The sequence below is a fragment of the Podarcis liolepis genome, assembly GCF_965112155.1.
Source record: "Podarcis liolepis genome assembly, chromosome: 3".
NCBI classification, from domain to species: domain Eukaryota; kingdom Metazoa; phylum Chordata; class Lepidosauria; order Squamata; family Lacertidae; genus Podarcis; species Podarcis liolepis.
The window spans coordinates 51,992,569-52,016,932 of record NC_139557.1 but is presented as its reverse complement, the minus strand read 5'-3'; the positions used below and the strand labels follow the sequence as shown (position 1 = coordinate 52,016,932).

The 24,364-nt window shown below is 41.9% G+C and overlaps 1 protein-coding gene across 2 annotated transcripts in view; it reads left to right on the top strand.

The window, feature by feature from the left end:
- SCML4 (Scm polycomb group protein like 4) overlaps window positions 1–23,749 on the top strand; it is a 76,959-nt gene extending 53,210 nt beyond the window's left edge. The window contains exons 5-8 of one of the 2 annotated variants that reach the window (XM_083497701.1): window positions 3,602–3,793; window positions 9,336–9,602; window positions 15,025–15,170; window positions 20,925–23,749. In XM_083497701.1, coding sequence (XP_083353827.1) covers window positions 3,602–3,793; window positions 9,336–9,602; window positions 15,025–15,170; window positions 20,925–21,050 — 731 coding nt within the window. In that variant the 3' untranslated portion in view covers window positions 21,051–23,749. The remainder of the gene's footprint in view (window positions 1–3,601; window positions 3,794–9,335; window positions 9,603–15,024; window positions 15,171–20,924) is intronic. The other variant, XM_083497700.1, reaches the window with a different exon arrangement.
- Window positions 23,750–24,364: the final 615 nt, after the last annotated feature.

Genomic DNA, 24,364 nt, shown 5'->3' with positions numbered 1-24,364 from the left:
TTGGGGGGAAATCCAACTGAGATCAGAGCCAGAGTGGTGTTTGGGCCTGTCAGGTGCATTGGGGTGAACACTGGCCAATGGGGCCTTGGTGCACATCTCAGGTTCCTATACCCAAGAAGCGTGCAGCGAGGCAGGAGGTGTTTCCTCAGGCCTTGCTGCTGGATCACAGCATGCAGCTGGCAGCTGGCTCAGGAGATGGGGGAGTTGAAATCCTCCCCTTAATCTGCATCAACATCCAGACTTCATTGGTTTTGGTTAATTTGATCGAATTATTCTGCTTGGCATTGTACTTTGTATTTGGTGATGGTTGAAGGGGTGGCACTAGATTTAAACTTGAAATATTATAATTGTTTCCCAGAAATGTATCAAATTTCATGCCAATATTTTAATGTTCAATGGAGCTGTTGCATTAAAAGCAAGAAGAGAAGCAAATGGAATGCTGAGTGGTAAATTACAAACTAATGGTGTTACTTTGATTCACCGGTAAGGTTACTTGCACGTGACAGTTTATTGTTGTCTCGGCACTGTTCATGCATGCAACATTTTCATAGTGACCATAAGAAGCCCTCTTCAAAATGCCACCTCATAGTCCACCCACCCAATATAATATACTTTTACTGTTACTATGGGTTATTTAGTTATGTATTGGATTTTCTGCATAAATGATAATTCGAAATTAAATGAGAAAATAATACAGGGTGGAATTGTTATGAGGATGAGGTTGCGTGGATGCTGCACAAAGCTTGAGTGCATGAGCAGTACCAAGTCGGCAGTCAGCTGCCATATGGAAGTATCCTTAGGGCACAGTCACTTCCTCATATTTTGCGGCAGGACCTCCACAAGAAGTTACGGATGTGCTCAGGCTCCTTCCTGGCTCCTTTCCAAGCCATGTGTGTCTTGCTTTGACAAGTAGGTGAAGTGATTGCTTGAATGACTAAGTAGAGTAACTAAATGAGCATCAATTACTGCTGTTCTGAATCATTGTGCTTGCAAGGTAATTGTCGCACACTGTATGTTTTTGTATTTAACGTCCATCTGATGAGGATGTCACCGGGGATGGGGAAATTGCAGTCCTCCAGATCTTGCTGAACTCCTACTTCCACCTACCCCAGCCAGTATGGCCATTGGTCAGGGAAGAGTTTGATAATAAATGGAGGGCCACAGGTGCCCCAGCCCTGCTCTACACCCATATGTATCTGCCAGCTGAGGATAGACTCTAGTCAATCAAAGTTTGTGCTGTAATAAACTTGCCAGTCCTCAATGTGCCACAAGACTCTTTCTTGTCTTGGACCTCCTGGAGAATGCTGATAGTTTCTGTGAGGAGGATAGAGAGAGAAATAATGGAAATGTTTAAGCCTCTATGTTAGTTGACTCAAACGTTTACAAGATTTTTGCTTTGTTTTTGTTTTTAAGATATGTAATAGTTACTTGGAAATTAGGCATTAAAATTTTTAGCTGAATTTACGAAGGGAAAGGTGAAGAACAAATACACGTTAAGAACCATTTAGTTCCCTGAAAGTGGATGTAGATAAAACATGTTTGGCAGTGATCACCACACCATTGCTGCCGCATCCTTGGGACGCTCCTCCATGCTGTGCAACCCTGAGCTTTATCCTGCTGTGCAACATTTAATTATATTCCGTCTCCACTTTCATTTCCCCCCGAGGCACTCTGATCCCAGTTTGCATCCTTGTTGAAAGAAACAAAAAGCTACACATGTTTGAGAAATTATTTCAGCTTGTTCCTGAAAGCATGCCAATCAGTTGTGTCCAATAAAGTCCATTATTTCTTCTTGTATGGATATGATTAAATTCCTATTAACATTAATGAGATGATAGCCTTATGGGCTCAGGCTGTAATTCATTTGACTTCGGTCCTCTGAATAAACTCAAACTGAAGCACTAAAGCTGAAAGATAAGCATATTTGTTGAGATCGCTGGCTGGTTCTCTGCTAGAAGTAAAAGGCAAAGCTCAAAAGCTACCAGTGCAAATCCTAGCCAAAGAGATGTTAGTAAACTTCCAGCACAACTTCCCACCATGTCTAAATGGACGTGATGGACTTCTATAGATCTACATCACTATGTGGCACATGCCAAAAGCAGCTTGCACAGTGGGGGGAAGCAGTGGCAGACTCTCAGTGGCGCCCTGTGTGATGCTAAAACTGGGTGCCCCCGCCTCTCACACTCCATTTTACAGCATAGAATGTGCTCCCCTAAAACCACCTCTGTGGGAAGCTGCAATGCTACATCATAGCAATGGTGGAGCTGATGCATACCAGGAGAGTCAATGTGGTGGGGAGGTTGAGATGATAGGGATGCACGGGCCGGAGTGCCAGATTGGCTCTGCTAGTGCACCCAAACTGCACCAACCTCTCCTCCCCCTCCCTCTGCTGCTGGCAAGCTAGTATTGTGCGTGTTCCCCACTGGACATGTTTCTTCTGGCAGTGGGAATGCTGGGGCAGAAGGCAGGGAGCCAACAGCAGGTGGCACCAGAGCCACTGACAGGTAGAGCCAACTAATGATAGATTGGTCCCCATAATCTTCTCTGCTGAGTGCTACAAGGGCAACACTAAAACCTAGGAGGATGAAGCTGGCAGGCAATGTCACACTCCTGGACTGCTTGTAAGAAGGCAGGTGGGGGTGAGGGGCTGGCTGAGGAGAGAGCTACATTTGCCCATGTGGACCAGCCTTCACTGGCTTCTGGCGCAAGCTTTATCTACGGTACTTTAAAAAAAATGTTGGTCCACATTCAGACTTTGGGCCAATCTGTTGAATGTATACCATGGATCAATTGGCACAACCATTTTTCATGCTATTTTCTCCAGTCCATTGCAACATTTTCTACTTTACAGATCTATATATCTATCTGTTTATTTCTTAAAATGACACAACATGGTATTGCTAAGTCTGTTTTAATAATATTTATGTGATTTTAATTGTTTTGTTTGTTTGTTTTTTACTTTGGTGGTAAATCACTTAGGAGATTCTTTAGTGGGAAGAGATGCATAAACTGAATAAACCTGAAGCAAGATTGAATAGGCCTAAACCTCAGCCTAAATATGTATGCTACCTCTTTGCAAAGGTTCCAGTTAATGGTGCCACTACAAATTATTTAAAAAGACAATTAGCAGTGATATGCTCTTTTGTCATCTGTAAAGTATATGTCACCATAGATTGGGGTTAGGGTGGGTAGAAATTTCACCAAAGTAGTGAATTGGTCCTGTGATCTAGGATTCAGAGTATAGCTTTCATCAGAGTCTGGTGATTTGATTTTTAGCTCAGCACAGAGAGATGAAGTAACAGAGAAGTTTGTATATGGATTTGAAGGTAATCCACATTGTGACTCTGGAAGAGAGATTCAGACTCTTCCTTTCTGTGAAATATTTAAAGCAACAAAAATCAATGATACTCTGTACTACTTTCATCCTTCTTGTATTTATTTAGTGAATGGCCTAAAGAGGTCACAGTATCAGCATTTGCTCAAAAGATGTGTGGCTTGTGAAAAAGAGAATGTGTGCTCTATTAAGAGAACCATCTACTTTATGAAAGGAACTACTGCTTATATTGGAGAACCCTCTAATTCCTCCTCATTTCTCCCCCAGTTTCTGCTTCTTTTGATGGAAAACAGCACCTCTTGAGCCTGCCAGTAGTGAACAGCATTGGTTATGTTTTGCGGTTCCTCAAAAAGCTTTGCCGTAGCTTATTGTGTGACAATCTTTTCAGCAATCAACCTTTCCCACAATACAACACTGCCGAAAACCCTGAAGAATATGAAAATGGACGGATGGAATCAGGTCAGTTGGTTTTTTTTATGACTTTTGAATATGTATTTGAAGAAATCCATGTGTGTGTGTGTTGGACTACCATTTTCAAGAGAGAATCAGGGACAGCGGGTTCTTAATCCTTCTCACACGTTAACTCTTCCTCACAAATTCCTGTTTATTCTTTATTTACAGCAAATACTGCTTTCCCTCCCAACCACACCTCTTCTGATCTTAGAGCCCAGCTGAGGGGAAAGAGTTTTAAAGTGAAAGAGAGATTTGCAGGAGAGAAACAGCAAGGGTTGGAGGGTTCAAATCTCCTATCCACCTATTATCTCCAGCAAATTCTTGCCTCCTGATCCACATTAGTGTTATGAGGAAAACACAACACGTGGAGGCCAATTTTTCTCTTGTAGTGTTTAGTTTCCCTCTACCTTTGTGAGATCTTGGAGACACACACAGATTTATTAGTCTGACAGGCATTATATTTGCATTAGAAGTGGATATTATACCAGTTAACTGTACACACATGACACTTTGATGTATCCTGAATCGTGGACAATAAGTCCAGCCTCCTTTTGCAAAGATGAAAACATGCTTTTTGTCTCTTGCTGTATGAATTTGGAGGACTGTTCTTTCAAGTCACACTGTCACACTTATGCCCAACTGGTACAAGCTGGGAGGGTGGAGTGTTTTGAGAGCTAAGCTTTGTAATGTCATTTGCTATTTTGCTTATGCCATTTAATGTTTTTATTTTTAGACTATCAAGGACTTTATTAAAAACCTCATAATGTTTAGAAAAAATAGACATGTGAATCTCCTGCCTGATTTCAAAGTGATCTTCTGAAGGGGAGGAGGGAGGCAACATGAGTTCAATATCTCAAAAGCAATAAATGTGTTGTGTTATTCTTACTCTTATTTAGTCCTGTGGCAGACTTGATTTTGCCTTCCCCTGTATAATAACTGCAGTACATGGCTTTGGAACATAGTCAAAATAAATGGCTTTTATGGTTATCAATAGTCTCGGCTTTGGTTCAGCATTTAATTACCTGCACAAGCCATTTATTGCCTCATATATTCCTCTGCCATGAACATTATCCCTTAAACAATAAATAAAATATTAAGGTCAGATTTAAAGGGGGAATGTGAGATCCGTGCAATGCACTCAACCACAACAAAATTTAATAGAAAACTATTTGCCTGATCTAAAAAGGTTTGTGGAGAAGAGGTCATTATGTTATCTTCGGTGTTTGAAATGAGATGGAATGTGATGATTGTATACATGGATTTTTCATCCCTTTTGACAGCTGAGCTGCAGTCAAAAGTGGGGTTATGGCACTGCCACCTTTACACCCCCAATTCAGACACTGCTTGACAGTGATTCAGTGAAGGGGACATTAGATTAGCATAATATGCCATTTGTAAACATCTACTTTGCACAAAGTAGAAACTGACATTTATTTACTGTACTACGTTCTATTCATGACAGCTGTCTAGTGTCCCTGTGGAACAACACTGGGATGCTGCCTGGCAAATTTTCAACCAGGCTGGGTATTTTTCTTGTTAATATCCGACCATGTGTTGGTTTGCTTGCAGCACAAACCATAATCCTTATGGCATAATGCTTATTTTTAGTATTGCAAGTAACTGATCCCCATAGCTCAGACACACTGGTGGGCTTTAACGTGTGCACATCTAGGGCAGTTCACACTGCTGATAGGGATGGTTTGCAGAAGAAATGTCAGTATCACCCGGCTGGTACAGACTGCTGTGTAGGCTGTCATAAATTGGGGCAGGGCATGAGGATGGTGGCTAGATCTGAGCATGAAAGGGGAAGTGGGGATCCTCCTTTTAATGCTGAGCAGGAGTGGCAGTATTACAAAGCAGCAACAGGCAAGCTCAAATTATGTGGGGTGGGGAGGTAGGAGGGTCCTTAAAGAAATTCAAAGCCCCAGTCCATGATCCCCTTTCCCAAATTTTATCATAATTCCCCGGAACATCCTGAAACAGTAGCCAAGGGAACTGTCACTCAGGTGAGGCCCCCATAATTCAACAACTGCTATGGTCTCCAGTTCTCATGATACTTCCAAATTTCTGTTCTGCAGTGTGCCTGTTTAGACAAGCATTCCCCTGATATTTTGATTTGAATCTCCTGCTTTGAGTTTTGTTTAACTGTTATACGGCTTTAATGGACTTTTTATGTTTTAATTGTGGATGTTTTAATGTAGTTGTTTTACTGTGCATTTTAATTAAAGGTAGCTATTGTTTTTATAATTGGTTTTGTTTGCATTATTTTGCTGTTGGCTTTTATTTGTATGTGAACCGCCTTGGTATTTCTTCTTGAAATGGAAGGCAGTATATAAATTATGTGATTATGATTAATAATAATAACATAGGAAACACACACACACACACACACACACACACACGGAATCGTTCATGATAAACAACAGAAAACAAATGTTTCAAGCAAACAAATGAATAATGTTCACAGGGGTCACACCTTGAAGTAATCCTCATTGCACTTGCCTGTGTCAGAGATGTTCATCATACCTGGGTCCCTGCGAGAGAGGCATTCATCTTGTCCTCTTCCAGGAAACCCATAAGTGTGGGGTGGGTACTTGGGAGGAGGAAGTCAATCAAACTTCCTCTCTTGCTGCTTCTGTGGAATGTACAAAATGGCTCAGGATCTATCTCCATGCATCAGGTCAAAATAAAGATCTTCCTGTAAAACTATTGCTCCAATCCATTTTTTTAATGCACCAGTCTGATAATAACAAGGAGTTTGGGGTTGAAGTTTGTTGCTTTCAGGGAGTTGGAAGGCCATCTGTTTCAACACATTGCATCTCCTAATAAGAATTTGAAGGTGACTTCAGAACTGACACAGATGTTAAATCAGTCTCAACATTATGTAAAAAAAGAAATAAATAAAAGTAGATATTATTTATTGAGGCCGTCTTTGGAATACAGCTTTAAGGCTGTTCTAATCTCTTCCAACAATGCCAAGGAAGGCGGTTAGATGAAACTGACGATTAGATGAGCCAATGGCATAGCTCAAATGAAGGGCAGGGCTGTGTGACCATGAGATCATAGGGCTGATAATAGATGGGCCACACCTGGCCATCCCATTATAAGAAAAATATTATAGCACTTTAAAAGGTAGAGGGATGGGGTCATGGGGTGAAATATTATGAGCTATGGGAAGAGAAAGAGAGGCAAATGTGGACCTGAGGAATATTCATGAGAAATATAGCTGAGACAGCCTAAATCAGGAAATCCTGCAAAAAATAGCGCAAAATACTGTATTTAAAAATGAAAATATAAGTTGTGGAACATTTGCCCTGGTGTATGGTGGTGGAGAAATCCTACACTAAAGATCTGGACATCCAGTTTGTGAGGTCTAACATCTGTATTGCCTCTGCACATAGCTGATCAAATGCGTGTGGTGAAAACTGAGTCTTGGCAGGTTTTCCTCCCCTGGCATCTCCTGCCTTGCATACTTGCCCCACTCCTGATGTCCACGCGGGTATTGAGTATTACAGTTACCTAGGAGGCTGCAGGCACAAAACAAATTGTGTGTATACTCAATGGGCATGATCTATGCACCAAAAATTGGAGTACGTGTAGATATTTTAGAGTGTAAAGATATTTATACTTATGTCCTTCTCAACTCCCAGGTTCAGAAATGGCTAGTGGTTGTCATTTAAAAATGCCAGCTAGGGAACTGGTAAAAGAATGAGGATAGAAAGTGAGGAGAAGGCAGGACAAGAACAAGGGCCCTTATTCTAGATGGCAGAGAACTCTGTTAAATGGAATTAATGTCTCCCAATTTGCTCATCACTCCCTCTTATATTCTTTTGACATCCACAATGATGATCTATACATGATACCTTTCCACTTATTGGACTCATCATTTTAGGCGAAATATTGGCTTCCTCACAATTTTCACAAAATATTGTCCATATTAAATCTCCTTCAGCCTCTAAGGCTTCTTTTTCCATCTCTAATATTTGTGTACTGCTATGTGTTGTTAACAAAACTAATTAAATCTTGTAATACTGTCACAAATACTGTGCTAGCATTTGATTGCGCTGCTAACAGCTTCTTGTTATGAGTCCTGTGGATTGCAACTTTGACCTATGCCAATGTGGGTTTAAGGACCAGTTCAGACACTAGCTATCTGAATTTAATAAACAATTATAAATTAGACTGAGAACAAACCTTGTGTTGTTGTGTTCCATTCTTGTTCTCCTCCTCTTCTTATGTGTCCACCTTCAGCCCAACTTCTAGCAGGGTTTATTAAACCACAATTCCGCATTATGTACAAGGATAAAGGTAAAGGTAAAGGTACCCCTGCCCGTACGGGCCAGTCGTGTCCGACTCTGGGGTTGCGTGCTCATCTCGCTTAAGAGGCCGGGAGCCAGCGCTGTCCGAAGACACTTCCGGGTCACGTGGCCAGCATGACGAAGCTGCTCTGGTGAGCCAGCACCAGCGCAGTGCACGGAAACACCGTTACCTTCCTGCTATAAAGCGGTACCTATTTATCTGCTTGCACTTTGATGTGCTTTCGAACTGCTAGGTGGGCAGGAGCTGGGACCGAAAGACGGGAGCTCACCCCGCCGCGGGGATTTGAATCGCCGACCATGCGATCGGCAAGTCCTAGGCACTGAGGTTTTACCCACAGCGCCACCCGCGTCCCCTATGTACAAGCAAAGAAACTCTTTTTTACAAACCAGAATATGAAACTAGGATCGGATTGTGGAGAGTAAGCATTGATTAAACCACAGTTTTCCAGTTCAGATGTAATAGGAAACAAGGACTTAACAAAACCCAGAATCACTCTCTCATGGTATGCAACCGAAGTGAAATGAGGTGAGGAAAGGAGCACATGGACACAAACTTGAATGGAAAATAACCAATAGAGAACAGGTTAAACACACAGAGAAACCCCAGACTTGTTCTTAAAATTATGGTCTCAATTTAAAAAACAAACAAATCACATGCATTATATGTAACATTTTGAGAGGAAAGCAATCAGTTTTTTTTTTATCAGTTAGCTACATGTGCTATTATTTTGGCTATGGATGATGGGAAGAGAAGTTGGGAAACATCTGGAGGACTCCAGGTTAGCTTCCCCTGCATTAAGCAAATGAGCCTTGTGCTCAAGCCTCACCCCAACACCCTGAATACTTTTGGCCTATATATAAACATCTTTAAAATCATATACTTTCTGTAACTGCATAAAATCATTCTGAAGCAAACCAAGCACTGTAGTCAACCAAAGCCTCGAGTGAAGTTGACTTACATATATTATTAATTTCAGAACTAGAAAGTCACAATCCCATAAATTAATTCAAATCCATTTCCTATTATAAATCCTCATTGATAAATTAAATCCCACATACTGCAATTTCTTCTAATTCTGTTCACACTTTAGTTTGCTAATGGGTTTTAGCTGCCTGTCTGCTATTTAAGACTGCGTGAAAATAGGAAAAAAATTTTTTAAAGTAATTTCACTTCGGTAGAAAATCAATGATGTTATTTCATTAACCCCTGATCCTTTCTTTTCGAACAGAAACAGTCATACCTGAAGACTACCTGGTTGATCCAGTGAACACAAAGCATTACAGCGTCGACCCATCTGATTCTGCCTTTAATTGTATGGGATCCGTGTACTCTATGAGGCAGAGTTCTGGCGATGGACGTCACGGTGGAGGGTCATCTTCCTCTTGCAGTCATCGCTCTGGCCAGATGGCCTCTGGAGGACCATCAGCTGCAGCTCTGAGGCATCAGACATCAAGCCCAACCAGAAATGGAACCTACATGGAAGGAAACAGAAGTGGTAACATCTTACATTCAATTTTAATCTGATGATGTGTTGAGTTCCTTTGCTATCTGTGAAGTTGAATACTGTGAAGTTTCTATTCTTCCTTAAAGACCAACTCTTGTCATGATGATATCATTTTAAGAGCCAGGCCACTCACAACCAAGTGCAGCTCAGCAGCCTTCTATAGCCTGACCCTGAAATGGAGGCTTTGTCCACAGTACTGATGGGCTGTATTGTCACTGACGCATCACAAGTTGTGTGGGCCTGATGTAAGCATATAAGTTACAATAAAAAGCAGTTTCTTTTTATTTCTTACTGTTTATGTTAAGAAGAAAAGAAACATTTGAAATATGTATTCCAAAAGGCTCAAGCCTTGAGATTAAAATACTTTACTAACTTGTTTCTAAATAATTACACGAACATTTATTTTTGCAAGCCAGGAAAAGAAACTGAATCTTAATTAGTGCCAGACTCTAACAGAACCCAAGATTACTCCAGTTACAATATGTGTTTCTTTTAAAAAATGAAATTACATACCTTTTTTCTAGGTTTTGAAAATCTTTCCATTTATTTAGAATTTTTCAAAAACAATTCCTTGGTTTTATTAAATGAACCTGCAGTAATTCCCTTGCTGCACTTGGATACAATAATTCTGTTCATGGTCTGACCAGGAGCAATCTTTTTTAAAAAATACAACAACAAAACAACGAAAACTTTATTCATTTCTAATTTGTCAAATGTCACATATATATTTTTAAATTTTAAAGAAAGATTTGCCCAAGTAACCTGGTATCTTGACCATTTTAAAGTAATGAATATCTTTCCCTATCTAATTTCTTAAAGGGCCTAATAGAACCCTTAATATTTCTAATCTGTTTGAGGTACTGTTTGAGTACTTTCCTCCTCAGCCTGTTGCTTGGCTGTAGCTTCTTGTGGCCTTTTGTTGTCTCACACCACATTTGGTTATTTTCTTTGCTTCAGCAGAAATAATTCTCATTAAACTTCTATTTTATTGAGTCTTCATTTATTTCCTTTTTCCTGTTTGAGTTCAGTGTGGCTAGTGTGAGCTAGAGAAATCGAAATTCAAGTCTGAGCTCATCTTTGGAGCCACTGGGTGGCCTGAGTGACTGAGGTTCAGGACGGAGCCATACTTCCCACTTGTCTTGCCACTTTCCTTAAGAAAACCAGCTGTTTACCAATGAATCAGAACAAATATCAATGTTCATTTTTATGCAGATTGACATTTGTTCTGATTCAGCGATAAACAATGGGTTTTCCTGGGGAAAGTGGTGAGACAAACGTAAAACCACTTGAGATAAACATGAGTGTGGTCAAGCCCTCTGTCTGTTTAGGTGACCAGTCCTGTTACACTGTGTTTTACCTAAATCTAAAGGCAGTTCCAGATACCACCAGACAGTTCCAGTGAACTGTTTTCTTTTATTGGGAAGATATATGTATATATAGTCAAATGATTCTGTTTTATCTGCTGCATCTGTCACTGTTTTTATTATATTGTATTTTTGGAATGCTGTTGCATTTATTGTTTGTTTTAATTGTTGGCTGCTGCCCTGAGTGCTGCATAAGCACTGGAAGGTGGGATATAAATCTTTCTAAAAATAAGTACAAATAAAATAAAATAGGTTGATTATCCCTCTGAGCTGCGTCACGAGTTTTTAAGCGCAGTTCATTTACATATTTTCTTGCCACCTGCCAAAGCCAGGAAATTGGATTTTACCTAAATTATGATCTTTAAGGATAATTATTGGTACCGAAGACTCCTCTCTCTTTGTAATCTGAGCATTCTTTATCATCTTGATTAATTCTGATGACACAATGCCCTAGGATACCTTTGACATGAGAGAGATGAGATCGTTATTAATGTATTTAATCCCTGGTGTGAATAAATTTCAGATGCATTAATGCAGGATTTATATACAGGTAGGGCTCCTCCAACAAAGCATGCAAGACCTGAGGAGTCAAGCAATTTTGCAACAGCTTTGTTGACTACCAATTAGCTTCTGAGCCCAATTCAAAGTGCTGGCTTTAATTTATTAAGTCCCTTATGTTATGTGTGGGTCTAATGTATCTGCAGAGTGCGTCTCCTCAGGATTGGCTGGGAAGGCCCTGCTTAAAGTCCCGTTTTTGCATGAAGCACCATCCAGTACGGAACATCGTAGGGACTTCTTTGTGTTGGCTCTGATACCTGAGGATCACTCTCAAAGTACTGTTATAACAGCCCCCTACACAAATCACAGTGATTGCTCAATAAAGACAACAGAGTCTAACTTATGTGCAAGAAACCCAAGAATGCTCAATAAACAGGCTGAAGACCAAGCCTGTTCAGATGCTTCCATGGTCCTCCTGAATTCAGGCTCGCCAGTCTCTTTGAACCTCTTGGCTCCTCTTTTCCAAAACCAGCGATGGGCAGAAGTTTGATCTGGATCTATTGGTTGATCTCTGGGTAGTTGGTAGTAGATGAGCAAGGATCTCTGATTCCCCATAGTTTAACAACAGTGGCAATCAAATTACTCACACCTCAATTAGACTGCCAAAGTAAAGAAAGCTGGGGGTAATGGATTTGTGTGTGGGAGGACCATGAACTTGGCTCAGTTCTGATACACAGCAGCTCAGAGGCACCATGTTCTTTTAATTCTAGGTGGATGCCTTTTGCACTGATTCAACTCAGTGGATCCCATGGTTCTAGTAAAACACAAAGGGAATCTCCCAAGCCTGAAGTCTGCCCACCTCTGTCTTAAACCACTCTGCAACTTAAGTGTTCCGTGCCACTGACATCCTCAATCTTGCTGTCCCAAGTTATCCTAAAGATGTCTGTCAGACATCTACATATGAGGGAGCACTGATACTGGGTGCTTCACTGCATCTGATAAGCCACATACCACATATTCTGATCTCTTGGGCTCTTTATAGTCCACCTAGCAGACCAAAGAAAGTGCAGAGCTACTATAAGATGTTGACGCAGCAGAAGGCCATGCAGTGGTGGCATCTTTCCCCTGCTCCATTCCTGTTACTACTTCCTTCATTTTCAATTGCATGCCAGGACACCAAACTGGGAAGCTCCTCCTGTGCAAACGGCTTTTGCTGTTTTCAGCAGCTTCTTAATGGCACTATAGCAAGGAGTGATAGAGCAACCAGTGTCAAATCAAGGCTAACTTCATTTCACATTGTGCCGCCTCTTCTAAGCTCATTTGCCTTTGCTTCTCCATGTGTGCATACTCACTTTAATACACACACCAGCGATATAGCTAAAAGCCAAACAGGCTCTGTTTGTTCAGCCATAATGCAGCACTGCCAAGGAGAGAGAGGAGCAAATAAAGGGGGTTAAGTTTGGGAAGGAAACGGCACAGAGATAGCGACTGAGATTTATAATTCTGCAGAGACTAAAGAATAAAAAACATAAATGCACTTTCATCCCAGTGTGCTTTATTGCCTTGATTTAATGTTGAAAGGAGCTGATGTGACCTTAAATCATCTCAGCCTTGATGCCATTAAGAAGTCACATGCACAACGTTCATCTTTGTGCAATTTTAGTAGCTCTCCAAAGAGGTGTTCTTTGGGGACACTCTGCTTCATGAAAGCTGGGTGATTAGGAGGATACTCTAATATTCTGATCCTGTGGAAAGTGTTATGGCTGCCCCACATGCAATATGCATTTTTGCTACACAGAGCAAATACAAATTTACAGGTGGGCTGTTCAATCAGTGGTAGAGCATCTGCTTTGCCTATAGAAGTTCCCAGGTTCAATCCTGGACATTTCCAGGGAGAGCTGGGAGAACAACCCCCTACACACACATGCACATGCACACACACACACACACACACACACGAAACCCAAGAAAGAGCCACTGCCAGTCAATGAAAGCAATCTTCTGCTAGATGGACCAATGGTCAGGCTTTCTATAAGGCAGCTTCCTGTGTTCTTAAAAGTAGGGCAAGTGTGCATGCAGATGTGGGAAGGTAGGGGAAAGTGTCCACACATTGTGCGTGGAGAACAGGGAAAGTGCCTCCTTTCCCCTGATGACATGAACCTAGAAATTGCCAGGTGCTCCAGCTTCCAGGCCTACCTAATCAGTCCATCCCATGTCCTTTCATGTTTAGGCCTTGGTGGTGGTTCTGTACCCTCCTGTAAAGTATATCTTCTGTGAAGCAGCCCTCAGTCTAAGGCTTTCAGAGGAGACATTTGCCAAAGCCCTGCTTTGTCCCTGCCTATCTTTTCTTTTGTTCCATTAGCAGCTTCACGTTTTTAATTCCAGATGGGAAGATGGTGCTTACTTGAGCCACTATCTCTGCTGCCTGTGGTTATGATAGCAGCGGTTGTTTCCTTCAGACTGTGGCAGCTGGCATATTTTCTCTCTCCCAGCAGGAAAGTGAGTCCTTTGCATTTTTATAACCCAGGGTTAACCATCATGCCTTCTGCTGAGCAATCAAATCCAAAATGTCCAAACTTCTCTCTGCTTTCTCACTTCTTAGGCCAGCCTTTCCCAACCTGATGCCCTTCTCTGTGTGTGTGGCTGATGTTGTTTTTTACTATAACTCTCGTCAGGCTGACTGACCTGATGGAAGTTGTAGTCCAAAATATCTAGATAGTACAGTGGTACGTCGGGTTACAAACACCTCGGGTTACAGATACTTCTGGTTACAGACTCTGCTAACCCAGAAGTAGTACCTCGGGTTAAGAACCTTACCGCAGGATAAGAACAGAAATCGTGCACTGGCGGTGTGGCGGAAACAGGAGGCCCCATTAGCTAAAGTGGTACCTCAGGTTAAGAACGGTTTCAGGTTAAGAACGGACCTCCGGAATGAATTAAGTTCTTAACCAGAGTTACCACTGTATCAGGCTGGGAAGGCTGCCTTAGGCTTGCTTCCATACAAGAGTCAGATACTAGGTGGCTGTCTTATGCACGTTGGGAATAAGTCCCATTGGACTTAATAGGAGGACTTAGTTGCAAGTTAACCTAAATAGGAATGGTCAATAGCATGGAAAAACCAGTACTTTGACCTAATTTAAAGGTTACTGCTCTTTGCTTGGAGGCCAAAGAGATGTACTTTGTAATGATGGCGCTTTCCCCACACCCTACCAGTACCAGGAGAAGCCCATTCAAAGATGTCATGTATGGATTTCCCTGACTCTTCCTGGGTCTGCTTCTTGCAGCATAAGAAATCCTCTCTGTGGATGCACTTTGACAGTCACATACTCCCTTCCTGGCATTCACTGTGAACGGTTCAAGGATTAGCAGACATGAACGGCACAAAGTACATTTATGAAATTTACTAGCCATGCAAATGCAGCCCAGGTTATTTATATTACAAATACGCTGGTTTTGCAAGTAATGACTGCCATGCTACTGCTGAAGAAACAAGTTAATCAGTGTTTATTTGTAACCGGGTTCTTTCGTTTGCTTCTTTTCACCTCAAATAGCCTCAAGTCCTTCACCAGAAAGGCAAGATGCAGCTCGGCCCATAAGCAAGAATCCTTTGACCTGGACCGTTGATGATGTGGTTTGGTTTGTAAAGGATGCTGACCCTCACGCTTTGGGACCCCACGTGGAGCTCTTCAGAAAACACGTATGTAGGAACTTGTCTGTAATGGAATTACATTATCCAGGACTAATGTTCAAGTGAATAAACATGATTTGCACAAAGCCAATGAAGCCCACCAGAACATTGTGTGCTATTTACCTGGGACTGTGAAAACGGGATTGTGAAGTGCCTGACACGCTACCTTATGTGGCCAATGGCCTGCATTTGGCTTCCTGAGACACATCTTGCACAGGCTAGTAATAAACTAAAGAAGCAGTTTGCACATCACAATTAATGGTTTGCTCCTCTTTTGCTTCCCGCCTTCTCCAGCATGACTGAGAGCAGTGCTGGATTTACATATAAGCAAAACAAGTTATAGCTTAGGGCCCCACTCTCTTGGGGGCCAACCCAAAAATTAAAGAAAAAAATCTGGATGTATTCCAAAATTAAGTTAAAAAACAAATAAAATAAAACCTACATACAATGTAGGCTTCTTCTTAATTGTATTTCAGTTCAACAATTACTTTGATAAAAGACAAATTTCGTCATGTGCAAATGGGTTTAGATACCTATTAGGTCCATAAATTACCATATAGCACAGGCTTCTTCAACCTCGGCCCTCCAGATGTTTTGAGACTACAGTCCCCATCATCCCTGACCACTGGTCCTGCTAGCTAGAGATCGTGGGAGTTGTAGGCCAAAACATCTGTAGGACCGAGGTTGAGGAAGCCTGATATAGCATATATTCAACACAAAAAACAGTGACAATTTGTTGTTGACAAAGGGCAGCTGGACATATAAAGGGCCCCATTACCTTCAGCAGCTTAGGGCCTCATTAAACCTAAATCCGGCCCTGACTGAGAGCAACAAACCACAATCCCTAGCTTAATGATCTATCCAAACCAATGATCGTGGTTAGTTTCCCTCCCCCTAAAAATCCTATAATTGGTCAGCCAAGAACAAATCTTGGCTTGAGGTTTGTTTGGAATGAAAAGCATCCCAACCAGGAATCATGATTTAGCCCTAAGCCAGAGATCATGGTTTGTTGCACTCACTAATGCTAGGGAAATTGTTACGTGATACATGAGACGTGTTGCCTGGTACTTAAATGGCTTGGAGCACAGGTCCATGGCACACGTCTTTAACATTTCCATATGCTAATTTATGAGCAGAGATGCCTCTGGGTGGGCAGGGTCTCACTTGCACTGTGCATTGCAGTGTGTCCAGCTGCCTTGTAAGCAATGCTTAAAAAATGTTTTTTAAGGACACAAAATGTCAAGAAACCCGGGACTGAGGCCACCTAGGTCACTTCCTGACAGTGACCTTCCCAGGAAGATAGGTGTACAGACACTTCTTACTATTTATGTACTGATTAAAATATTTGTATACCACTGTGCCATTAAAAACATAGCAAAGGGGTTTACAACAATAAAACCATGCTGTTATGTACTGAGTTGAATAGGATCCAAACTGCAGCAGTCTGATTGGTCCTAGAACAATAGGATCCAAAATGCAGCCGTCTGATTGGTCCTAGAACAATAGGATTCAGAATGCAGCAGTCTGATTGGTCCTAGAACAATGCAGCAGTATGATTGGTTGGCAGGAACCACCCAATCCTGCTCCAGATACACTTTGCGACTCTGAGTATATTTCACATGCCATAAAAACCACAAAATGTTAAATACAGGCATCAACAAACCATTGTGAAAGGATGTATTCTTAATGACCTGCCCTAGTCCTAGTGGAATAGAAAAGCTTTCAGCAGACATGGAGATGGCTGCTGGCTTAGTAGCCTTTGAAAGGGGGTTGGATGCATCCTTGATGATCGATTTAACAATGGCGATTAAGCCATGGTAGCTAAAGAGAACCTCAGGGTTCCATGGCCACTGAATTCCAGTTGCAACAAGAGTATCTATGCTCCTTTTGTGGACTTCCTTAGGGATATCTCATTGGCTACTTTGGGAAATACAGTGTTGGACATTTGGATCTGTGATCTGACCCAGGAAGCTTCTTATGTTCTCAGCTCAGTAGCTGACAACTTAGCATTCTGTGCAATGCTGCAGTCCTTGATAATGGTGATGTGGTTTAAACATAATATGGGCTCTAAATTTTCCATATCAAAGCACCCACTAACCTGCTGCTTATATTCAGTCAGCTTCCCAGAGATATATACAAGAGGTCTGATGCTTGATTAAGGCCATCACCCAATCCTGCTCAATTATGCCTTTGAATAACCCATTTCCCTGAAATTGTTTAACCTTCATTTCTAAACTGGATTAGCACGAAGACCCCAGAGGTGAGAGACAAGTGATTACTCCTTTAACCTTAGCCATGTCTTCCTGTGAGTTAAATGATTCTAAGGAGCAGGTGCATAATTTAGTCGGAAGCTTTGAATGCTGCTGACATTCCCAACCAGCACCTGAAATCCTTGCTTTTGCAGCTGATGACAAGAGCAGGATTGCAGAATGAGGTGGTGATGACCTTTGTTAGTTTAACTTCCCGGTGCTTTTCATACTAAGACAGAAACAGCTTGCCTTGAGAGAGACCAACAACATGTTTACTGTCTGCAAGGAATCCTAGTTCATGTCAGTAGAAAAACTTACGAGTAAATTGTGGCTCATTCCTCCAGGATGGCCAGATGTAAAAGAAGGTGACTGGCACTTGCCCAAATTGTAGTTGTGATTTCTTGGCTAGCCAGCTCCCCTCTTGGCATTTCTGAGGAGGGTGCAGAAGAATTTCAGGAGAGATTGGACCTAGAAAGGAGTGTGAATGAATGTGAAGGGAAGCAATGTAGGATTCAGATTCAGAATAAGGAGAACTAGCCAGCAGGAATGCCAGTCCAAGATGAGTAAGTAAAGTAATGCAACGGGCTGCTCTGATCTGTAACTGGAAAAATGAGTATTGAAGGGAGAGTAAAGCTTTTGAGTTAGGCCAATTAAACTTGCTCTTTCAGAATTATATCCTGACTCTTCCAATGATGGATATTATCACTGAGAGCGCATATTGTTTCATAGACCTGATACGTCTTGGTATTGATTATTTCAGCTTTCTTCCAATTAGCTTACCTCCCTTTACAGTATTTCTTGTATAGTGATTTTACTGCCAGGCAAAGTCCATCTTTTTTGCTTCTTTGAAAACAGTAGCAACAAAAAGAAAGGATTTTTCATTACCAAGCGCAGTGTTGTATGCCAAGGCATCATGCTGCAGCCAAGCCTCCAGATTTAGCATCCGTTTGCATTGGTCAGTGGGCTTATCATAGTGTTCAGCACTAAGCCTGAAATATTAAGCTTGACAGTCAGTGTTCACAGGATTAGATCTTAATAAAGCAGCATGAAATACTTCCAGATGCTGTATACTTTTGAAGCCTTCCAGCAGACTGCGAGAAGCTAGTCTAGGTCATAAGCCTTAGCAGCTATAAACCACAACAGAAATTATTACTACAGATCAGATCTATAATTGAACTAGGCCTATGACAGAGGAGTCACAGCAGGTCATTAAATGTCATGCTGTTTCTGTTTCACAAGGTGCTTCCTAACCCCAAAATTCTGGATTGGGAGCATGCTACACAGCCAGATTTAGGACTACAACTTCCTCTAGCTTTTGTAGGTTTAGATATATACCTAAATGCAAAACACATGTGTTCTCCCTTCAAGAGTCGGGTTACCAGACCTCCAGGACTGACCTGAAGTCTCCAGGTTTGCCTGCCCCCTCAAGGGGGCAGGTGGAGGGCTTGAATCTCCAGATGGATGAGCGTCTTTAACAACAACAACAACAACAACAACTTTTTAAGAAGGCTATGGCTGTAGCTTGCAAACTTCAGCCCAGCAGGAGCAAAGGCACTATTGGTGGGGTGGGGTGGGGTGAGGTCTGTCTTCTTCTGCTCCCCTCTTCCAATTAATCTCCATTTCCAGGGCCCAACCAGGGAATGGTCTTTGGCCTCAGATTCAGGCTGTGAAATTGCAGGGTCCAGGATGCTCCTGACATGGCAACCCTATTTATGAGAGAATTGTACATAAATGTATTTTGGGTCACACATTCCTTTAAAATATGTGGTTCTCTGTAAAATACAAGAACCCTCCCCTCCGCCCTGCCTGAGTCCCAGGATCTCTAGAAGTACATTTAAGCTGGGAAATGGGAGTGGGTCTTTTCCATTTCTGTGCCCAAGCTCTGGAGCTCCTTCTTACGAGTGGCTTGGTTTTCCCCTTCTTTGTTGGCCTTCCATCGGGTGATTAGAAAACTATTAGTTGCCGCCTCATCGCAAAATTGTGTCATCATTCTACTTCACAAGTTATGCCTGGGAGCAAAAAGCAGCCAGGAATTCCATGCAGGTGACTGAGCAGGATCCCAAAGAAGGGATGGATCTCTTGGTCCTGTCACACACAGACACAAACCCCACTCTGCCAGTCCACTTGGTCAAAAGAGCCTTTCTTTCATTGTATTTAACTAGGCTGCTATTATCCTGGATTTTTATGCTGGCTATGGAGGAGGGGGCTTCCTTTCATCTGCCGTCAGCATGGAAATGCAAGCTACTAACTCTGTATTTAGTAAAACAAAACAAAACAAAACAAAGGCTAGTAACTTATGTGGGCTTCATTAGAAAGCTTTACTAGAACCTGTCTGTTAGGTTAAAATTGTTAATGGTTCCTGGCCTTTTTAAATAGGCTGTTCTTATCGCTTTACAGCTATTCTAGTGTTTTACTGCTGCTATTAATGTTTTACCTTTGTTTTATAATTGTTAAAATAGTTCTAATTCATTGTTGCTAGCCTCCTTGAGCTCAGCTGAGGAAAGCTGCACAGAAGCATTTTGAATAAATGTGAGCAGCAATCAGGAAATTATTATAATATAATATGGTGCACCTCTCATACTTTCTATAGTTGAGTGTTAATCCTGAGTTCAAAATAACCTATCAAGAAATACATGGATTTCTTACTTAATGCGGGCACATGGATGTTTTGAATCCTGATATGTGCACCCGTGTACTATGTGTTGTTGTCTTTATTTATATAGCTTCATCAGTATAATTGACACTATGCAGCATACAGAATAACAGAACTACAAAAAGCTGCATTAACATCATTCCTAAGAATTACATAAGCATTTGATGGCTCATTGGTGAAGAGCCAGCTGGTGATTTCTTTTAGAACAAATGCATATGGTGACTTATTTCCAGGTTCTCTCTCTGTTTGTGTATGTGTGCTGAGTGGGATGGTGGGAGTTGTAATCCAAGTCATCTGAAGGGTACCAGGTTGAGGAAGATGGCTGTAGTCAACCTGCATCAAGAGTGATGTGCATGCAGTCATTGAAGTGGCCCTAAGTGATATTAATTCACACAAACCAAAGGCAGCCAGGTTGGTCTACAAGGTGGGGGGGGGGCCCTCCAAAATCCATAGTTGGGCTGTGCTTTTATTAGAACCACTCAAAATGTCACCAAATACTGACCAAGTCATGAATAAGAGTTCTGATATACTACTGGTCAAGGACACTTGTGTCACTTTCTCATCTCATTGTTGTGGAAATTAACTTTAGACTTATAGTATATAAAGAACAGATAAAGTTAGGAGAATACAAATTCCCCGTACTTCAGTTGGATAGATGCCAGGTGAAACAGTAAGGATTTTGAAGGCTGCAGTTCTTAAATCTTAATTTTCTAATTACCTAATTTTCAAGCAACTCAACACCATCCAAGCTGCTGCTGGCCATTCCTTTTGAGCTCATTGGGATAGCAGCTTCCCCACCATTCAACACAGGTCAAAATCACATCACATTTTTGATTCCTTCCTCGTTTCTTTTTAAACTAGGAGATTGACGGCAATGCTTTGTTGCTACTGAAAAGCGACATGATCATGAAATATTTGGGCCTGAAGCTGGGACCGGCACTGAAACTCTGTTACCACATCGATAAACTGAAGCAAGCCAAGTTCTGACATTTCCTAAAAACACCAAACAATCCCAATGTAACTTGAGAAAGTAGGAGAAAGGTAACGCGTTGCCTTACAGAAAGCTATCCATTTTGCCAGCTGTCTCTCCCTCTTTTTGTACTGAGAACTTTCTACAAGTGTACATCTTCACATTTTTTAAATCCAATGCAGAGGGTGGTGGGGAGCGAAATCTGTTTTGCTGGTTTGTGTTAATAATTTTCAAAAAAAGAATATAATGATAATTATTTTGTATTATTCATATGGTTATTATTGTTAATATTATTGTTGTTGTCCTGTTTTTGTATCACATATGGAAAATCAGACATTAAAAGACCATTCAAGCTGGATGCAGAAGAAAGGTCACTGCCAAACAACTCAAGTCGGCTCACAGGTTTTGGCTTGGCTTAGTAGCTAGCCATTCTTTGTGGTTGTCTCCAATCTTTCCATTCCCACAAAGCCCTCTGGGACATGCAGAAGACTTGGGAGAGGGAGCAGGAAGTCACAAGTTGTGCAAAGCTTTGGGATACACATCAATGTATGCCTCTTCTAAAGCTCAGTGCGACAGAAGAGTCCTTCCCCATGTTCTCTGCAATATGTGAGAACTCTGGGGAGTGGGGAGCTTGGCAACTGCATTTGGGGAGATCTGAGTGTAGCCCATTGTTAATAGCATCCTTCCTTTAGCTATATGTCATCTGGGTGGCCCTTGTTGCTATTTGGCTAAGCTTATACCTCCCCTGGAGGGACGCAGGTGGCGCTGTGGGTTAAACCATAGAGCCTAGGACTTGCCGATCAGAAGGTCGGCGGTTCGAATCCCCGCGATGGGGTGCGGTCCCGTTGCTTGGTCCCTGCTCCTGCCCACCTAGCATTTCGAAAGCACGTCAAAGTGCAAGTAGATAAATAGGTACTGCTCCAGCGGGAAGGTAAAGGGCGTTTCCGTGTGCTGCTCCGGTTCGCCAGAAGCGTCTTAGTCATGCTGTCCACATGACCCGGAAGCTGTACACCGGCTCCCTCAGCCAATAAAGCGAGATGAGCGCTGCAACCCCAGAGTCGGCCATGACTGGACCTAATGGTCAGGGGTCCCTTTACCTTTATACCTCCCCTACATATTTGGGCCACAGAAACAGTTTTATGGTGAGATCGGAGGCAAGAAGCCATTGCTATCTTCAGGGGAAACAGGTCCTTACATGCACTATCTGGAAAACTTGAATTCTTTCAACAGAAATAAGAAATTGGGATTTTTGCAAGCTCAAGTACCTTTTCTCCCCACTAGAGGGACTGGTGCTAATGAACTCCAGTCTTGAGCTGTGATGGTGGCATCGTTGCTTTCTCCAATAGCAACTTCCCTTTGAGCTATATCTTGCTTTCAGTCAATTACAGAATTGCAGCTCTGACTCTAATCAAACATTTCAGGTTTGATGCCACAACAAATAAGGAGCCCCATTGCCAGGATTTGAGAGTAAAGAACAGAGACATAAACAAGAATCATGACCACACCTATTACTTTCTTTATTCCCCCTTTCTTCTTAATTCAGTCCAGTTTGGAAGATCTTTTATAATGCATTTGGGGGTGGGGGACATGGGAAGCAGAATGCTCTAGGAAGGATTTTTTTTAAAAAAAACCCACAACAACATTAAATGCTGCATTGTAGATTCACAATGACATTAAATCTAGGTGATGCATAAGGTTTTGCTAGGTTTTTCTTGCAACTGAAGCTGCACTGGCAGAAAATCTGGAAAAAAAATTCAAACGGCATCTTATCCAATTAAAATGAAATGCACAACCTCTGCCAATCCATATAAGATATCCTACATCTAACAAAGCCATGGTTGGAGGAAGAGAGGCGGCAGATCTTTAAAAGATTTATTGGGGGTAGATGTATATTATCTTTGTTTTCTTTTCTTGTTTCAAATTTTGTATCTAAGTAACTTTCACAAGAAAGTGGTTTTTTGTCATAATCTGGAGAATGTAGTCCTGAACCTTTACATTGTACCGTTCCACTCTTTCTGTGTAGATTAATGTGATACCAGATGTCTTGGAGATTATACAAAGTATTGGTGTACAGTAGTAGAATGAGCTTCGCATTCAAATTCATGCACGGTCTTACCCTGACTATAACTATGAAAAGCTTTACACCTTTATGCTGCAATCTATAGGTCCCCTTGGATCTACCTAACTTCCTCCTTGGTGCTAAACAGATTCTCTACAGGAGAAGGAAACAAGAGTGTTTGGAGTGTGCTACAAGCAGAACATTTGGGGGGGGAGGGAGGCAGCATCCACAGACTGCTGCATGTGGATCTATCCTCTGTCAGCATGAGTGCTGGATGCATTCCACACACCCTATAAGTGGAAGGGAGAAATTGCCATGCAGAAACTATTGATCATGTTCTGATCACCTCCTCATTGGGTTAGGACCATATGCCATTATACCCAGAGCTGAAGTTATTATTGTGAACCCATGTTTGCCAGGTTAAGGTCTCCTATGTCTGGTCAATTGAACCAGAATACATGTATGTATGAAGTTATCACAATACAAATGACTGGAAAATTACTAAGGTCAAATTGCAGCACACGGTGTCAAAGGAGGCACATTGGGGCAATTCATTTCAACTGAAAATGCGCTAAGTTTCTCCACACGAGCAGGATGTTTGTACAGTTATCTGAAATTGTTGCTTTTAAAGAGCTGAATCGTTTGTTGTAAAACAAAGGTGTTCTGTATCTTGTCTTCTTAAAGCCTGGGTGTATATAGAGTTTAATACAGCTGTAATATTGTACTTTGAAAACCCTATGACAATCTTGTCTTCAACATGTTCTTCAATGTAGACTATCTTGCTTGTGGGGGTTTTCTGTTTCTCCTGAAGAACAGCAGGCCGCCTGTGATCTCAAATGCCAGTGCACTTCTTGCCTTCAGTGAAGCCCCATGGGTGAAGGACCCAGGTGGTCTGCCCTGCCCTCTGCTGCTCTCCGTCGCCACATTTGCAGACACCTTACCCCACCCCAGCACCTGCACATTCAGCCAGTGTGTGGAGAAGCTCCAAGAGTGCACAACTTCACCGCTGCTGGGTGATGGTGGTGCTCCATGCATTCTTTCAAAGTGTTTGTGAGGGGCACAACTCAACCCTGCTTCAGTAATAACCCTAAGTCAATATTCTTACTGCCCACCAACCCTTGGATTTAGAAACGTTTCCCTATTTTAATTAACTGTAGCTGAAAGGCAGGAGTATCAGGGAGGAATCTTTTACATGGGTCAACTGCATGCCAACCTGAGACCGTGTCTAGGAAATTCAGAATCCAGGAATTCGCACCCACACCAACAAAACTC